General features: G+C 32.5%; 1 protein-coding gene across 1 annotated transcript; it reads left to right on the top strand.

Moving 5' to 3' along the window:
- Positions 1 to 912: 912 nt before the first annotated feature.
- On the top strand, positions 913 to 3,451 carry LOC103864165 (leucine-rich repeat extensin-like protein 3). The gene is made up of 2 exons (XM_033290062.1): positions 913 to 2,137; positions 2,229 to 3,451. The coding sequence occupies exons 1-2, from the start codon at positions 2,002 to 2,004 to the stop codon at positions 3,449 to 3,451; spliced, it is 1,359 nt and encodes a 452-aa protein (XP_033145953.1). The 5' UTR covers positions 913 to 2,001.
- The last annotated feature ends 1,002 nt before the right edge of the window (positions 3,452 to 4,453 follow it).

The raw sequence follows: 4,453 nt of genomic DNA, 5'->3' as shown, positions 1-4,453 counted from the left end.
GGAATTGAATGCTCAAGCTACCATGCACTACAATACGTCAGGGGATTGGTATGGAACTAATTTAAAGTATAACTCTTCTTTGTTACGATTAATACAACTTACGAGTTGATGCTTAAAGGAGAGACACGTATTCACACTTTAAAGTAGAGTTAACAGAATTAAAAGCATTTCCAATAGAGGTTTTTAAAGAGAGGTTCTTTAAAAAAAACTCAAAAAATAAACCAAAAAGAAACAAAAACTAAGAATCAGGTTCTTAAAATATCGTTTTTAGAATTGGTAAGAACTTCTAAGGTGTCTTTTTTGTATTGGCTCTTTTTGTTTTTGTGTCTTTCTCTCTCTCCCTTGACTTTTTCTCTTTTTGTTGTCTTGAAAACTTTAAATGGGTTTTACTATTGGAGATGACAAATTACAAGAAGTTCTAAACATCACAAACTACAAAATTTACAATTAGAACTCTACTTTAAAGTACTACTCTTTTTCCCAGTTAATAACCGTTGTTCGTGTGTTTTATTACATAATTCATCAGGTTTCTTTGCATCACTATGGAAAAATAATATGTTTTGTTCCCCCATTTGTGTGTTTGCGGGTTTATTTAGGTTTGAGTTTCTTAATCACTCTTTAGCTTTGTATCACGAAGTTCGTGCTTCATCCATTATTTAGCTGATATGGATTACTTGCAAAAGTTTGTAAGCCTTTTGTAAACATGCTCTTTAGTTCTTATTGTGTACAAGTAACGATCGTGAGGGTTTTGAAACATTAAACTCTCGTGAAGGTTACATACTATTGTCGGATAACTATCAAGAGTCTAATTCGGACAACCATTTGCTTTCAGGTCCATAGGGACTCATTATATCCCTGAATTATACCAAAATTTGTTTAACAAAATCACACTAGGGGTATAGCTGGTAATATTTCTGTCTAAAATAAATATACACATCGTTTGTGAAGAAACCAAATACAAAGTATTTATTTAATGATAGGCAGTTTGAGGTTTAAGTGGTACTATAGATAAAAAAAAAATTTGTAAACAGATATCTATTTGAAGGTTATTTTTTTCAATAATTGAGTTGATATATTTTGAATGGAAAATTTTGATAGTTGAAATTTATTTTTTTTATTAATACTAGGTTTTTCGCCCGCGGTCCTAACATTTTATAACTACTTACTAATACATGCATTGCTAGTTAAAATACTATAATGATAAATTATTATGGGGATTTATGTTTTCATTTAATTTTTTTACTTATTATGAAAAAATTGAAATTTTTTGTGTACACTATATTCATTAGTGATAAATAAATCACTCAATATTCTCTTTTCAATTATATAAATTAAGAATTTTACTTGATTAATATTTAGTTATGCTTATTAATAATTAAATTTTATTAAAGATATTTTTGAATAGCAACAAAATATATATATGAATGATTTTTTATTTTAATATATATATATATATAGATTTGGATAATTTTAATTATTATTAATTTTAATCACTTATCTAATAAAAAAATAAATTCGTTTTATTTTGTAGGTAGGTTATATATTTGATTCATTAAGGATCGATATAAACGATATTAACAACCTAACTTTTATCGTGAGAGCTCAGATGTGAAAACTTATTTTACAAATAATAATATAAAATCTAATAAAGGAATTTTAAAAATAGATTGACCAAGACGTTTTCTTCATTAGAATCTCGAACAAGCACATGATTTTTGGAACTATTCTGAATACGTATTGTTGGCAAAAAGCATAGGACTTTTTTTTTAAACAATTGCCTAAAGTAAGTTTACAAATTCAAGCATAACTAAGACAGACCTTCTTAGGTTTTACTATTTAGTTAACCTAGTTTTAACCTATCTGCAAGAGTATCTTACGTCAGTGAAAAGGACATTTTACATATCTTAACTGATATACAACAAACAAGAACAATAGTTATGCTATAAACAAAGGGGTAACTACAACGTTTTATTGTTTGTTTGAAAAAACCAAAGCTCCAAAATGTCTTGTCTTCTCATTCTCGTCTCCATTGCCTTAGCAATAACACTCAGTAATCATTCTTCACATGCAGAAAATCTACCTCTAAGGATCACTGACATTGTCCTATGCAACAACAATAACATCTTCTTAAGATCAGGTACCACAACGCAAAATGATTTTAGTATGAAGAAACTTATTTTCTTTTTCTGTTCTGAAACATTTGTTGTCCTTTGTGTGGACTTGTGCAGGATCATCTGGCAAGCTTGAATGCAGATTCAGACGAGCAAAACTGATCTTAGGACAGGAGACAAAAGGTCATCACGGGGAATCCCATGTTTTATGTCCTGAACACAAAAAGTGTTCAAGAAACGAGAAAAATCAGATATTCGCTCTAAAGAAGCATCCGGGGAGAAAGTCTAAACGGATTCTGAAACAAATAAGAAAAGCAAAACATGTTCAGTTTCAATACAAGAAGCAAAATATAGGAGACAAGAAGTTCATTTCTCCACATCCATGGTTTCTTCCCCCAAACCCGTTTGCACCACCACGTTCGATTTTCCCACCAAACCCTTTTGCACCACCCCCTTCGATTTTCCCACCTAACCCGTTTAAGCCACCGTCTCCTTCGATTTTCCCTCCAAATCCGTTTCATCCACCTCCTCCTCCGAGATTTCCTCCATTATTTCCTCAGCCTCCTCATGCTCCTCCTCCGTCGATATTCCCTCCAATATTTCATCAGCCACCACCTTCTCCTCCTCCATCGTTTTTCCCTCCAAACCCATTTCAGCCTCGGCCTCCCCCCACTCCTCATTCATCCTTATTCCCTCCAATGTTTCCACCGCCTCCTACTGCTCCAGCTCCTCCTCCCTCGTTCTTCCCTCCAAACCCATTTCAGCCTCATCCTCCTCATCCTCCTGCAGCTCCTCCTCCATCATTATTCCCTCCAATATTTTCTCCGCCTCCAGCTGCTCCACCTCCTCCACGATCAATGTTTCCTCCAAATCCATTTAAGCCACGTCCTCCTCAGTCTTCTCCCGCTCCTCCTCCACCATTTTTCCCTCCAGTGATTCCTCATCCTCCTCCAGTTTCCCCTCCTCCTCGATCATTTTTCCCTCCAAATCCATTTCAGCCTCGTCCTCCTCAGCTTCCTCCAGCTCCTCCTCCATCGTTTTTCCCTCCTATATTTCCTCCACCTCCTGCTGTACCAGTTCCATCTCCTCCATCGTTTTTTCCACCAAACCCATTTAAGCCTCGTCCTCCTCCTCTTCCCAGTACTCCTCCACCTCACTCTCTATTTCCTCCACTGCCGCCAATCTTTCCAGGTCTGCATCCTCCTCCACCACCACCACCACCTCCTCCTCCACCCTCTCACTTTATTTTTCCAATTCCGCCATTCCCATTTTTTCCACCACCTCGTAACCCTGGCCCTCCTCCTACTCCATCTTTTTCAGCAAACAAACAACATACTTAAGCAGACAAGAGTATTAATTATATACTAGGTAATAATCCGGTTTCATTATTTTTTAATAATGAAACATTAAATATGTTTAATCTGGATATCGTTTTGATTTTCGGCTGTTTTTTTTAATCTCCTAAATATAACTATCATTCTAAATTAATATTTATTTTAGTTTGTTCGGTTAAAATGTTTGATGTTTCTGGTTTTTCCAGTGATAGCCAAAAATTACTATTATTTGTTTGTTTTCCTATTATGAATTTTAGATAATCCTTATGTCGAACCAAGGCTATTATATTATAGTTTCTAAACGGATAATAGTTAAAAAAAAAAAATATTAAGACAAATCATTTCATTACAATTTGGTTTAGTAAAAGAAATATAATAAAAAATATTTCAACTTCAAAGAGAATTAGATATTTCAGTTATTGTGAATATTTAGTTATAAGGTGCTTACGTCAATATGAACATGTATATGTATATAAAAGTATATAAAAATAGTTGATAAATATATAAAGATACTGTTAATTAATATTAAATAACGTTTTTGTTCAAAATAAAACTTGAAAGATAAAATTCTAAAAATAAAAAAAAAACCTAGACATTAGTGAAATTTCTTTCATATAAAGAAAACCGAATTGTATCAATAAATAGGAGAGGGAGCAGATCGAATATCCAGGTATTTGGAGGCATTCGTATCGATTGGATCTATAGCCACCTTGATATTCGGTGTCTCGGATATCCAATTCGATTTGATTCGTAAATAAATAAATTTTGTTAAAATCAATAGAAAAAAATCTAAAAAAATCTAAAATGATAATATTTTATTACAAAAAATAAAACATTATTTAACTTTAAAAATTCTAAACCTAATACAATAAATTTAATACATAAAATATTGTAAACTTATATAATCTTATACATATATATATATTCTTTAACTATATGCATATAACATATCGAATTGGATATTCGTTCCTAAATATATTGGTATTTCTGATTTGCTTTTTTTGCGGA

This window comes from Brassica rapa, chromosome A04 (assembly GCF_000309985.2).
Source record: "Brassica rapa cultivar Chiifu-401-42 chromosome A04, CAAS_Brap_v3.01, whole genome shotgun sequence".
NCBI lineage: Eukaryota > Viridiplantae > Streptophyta > Magnoliopsida > Brassicales > Brassicaceae > Brassica > Brassica rapa.
The sequence above is the reverse complement of the archived record's forward strand: the minus strand, read 5'-3'. Positions and strand labels throughout refer to the sequence as shown.

Bases quoted from the DNA above. Each gene is read 5' to 3' on its own strand.
- LOC103864165 (XM_033290062.1), top strand. From the start codon at position 2,002: ATGTCTTGTCTTCTCATTCTCGTCTCCATTGCCTTAGCAATAACACTC. The intron at 2,138-2,228 runs GTACCACAACGC...GGACTTGTGCAG, and splicing joins TAACATCTTCTTAAGATCAG to GATCATCTGGCAAGCTTGAA.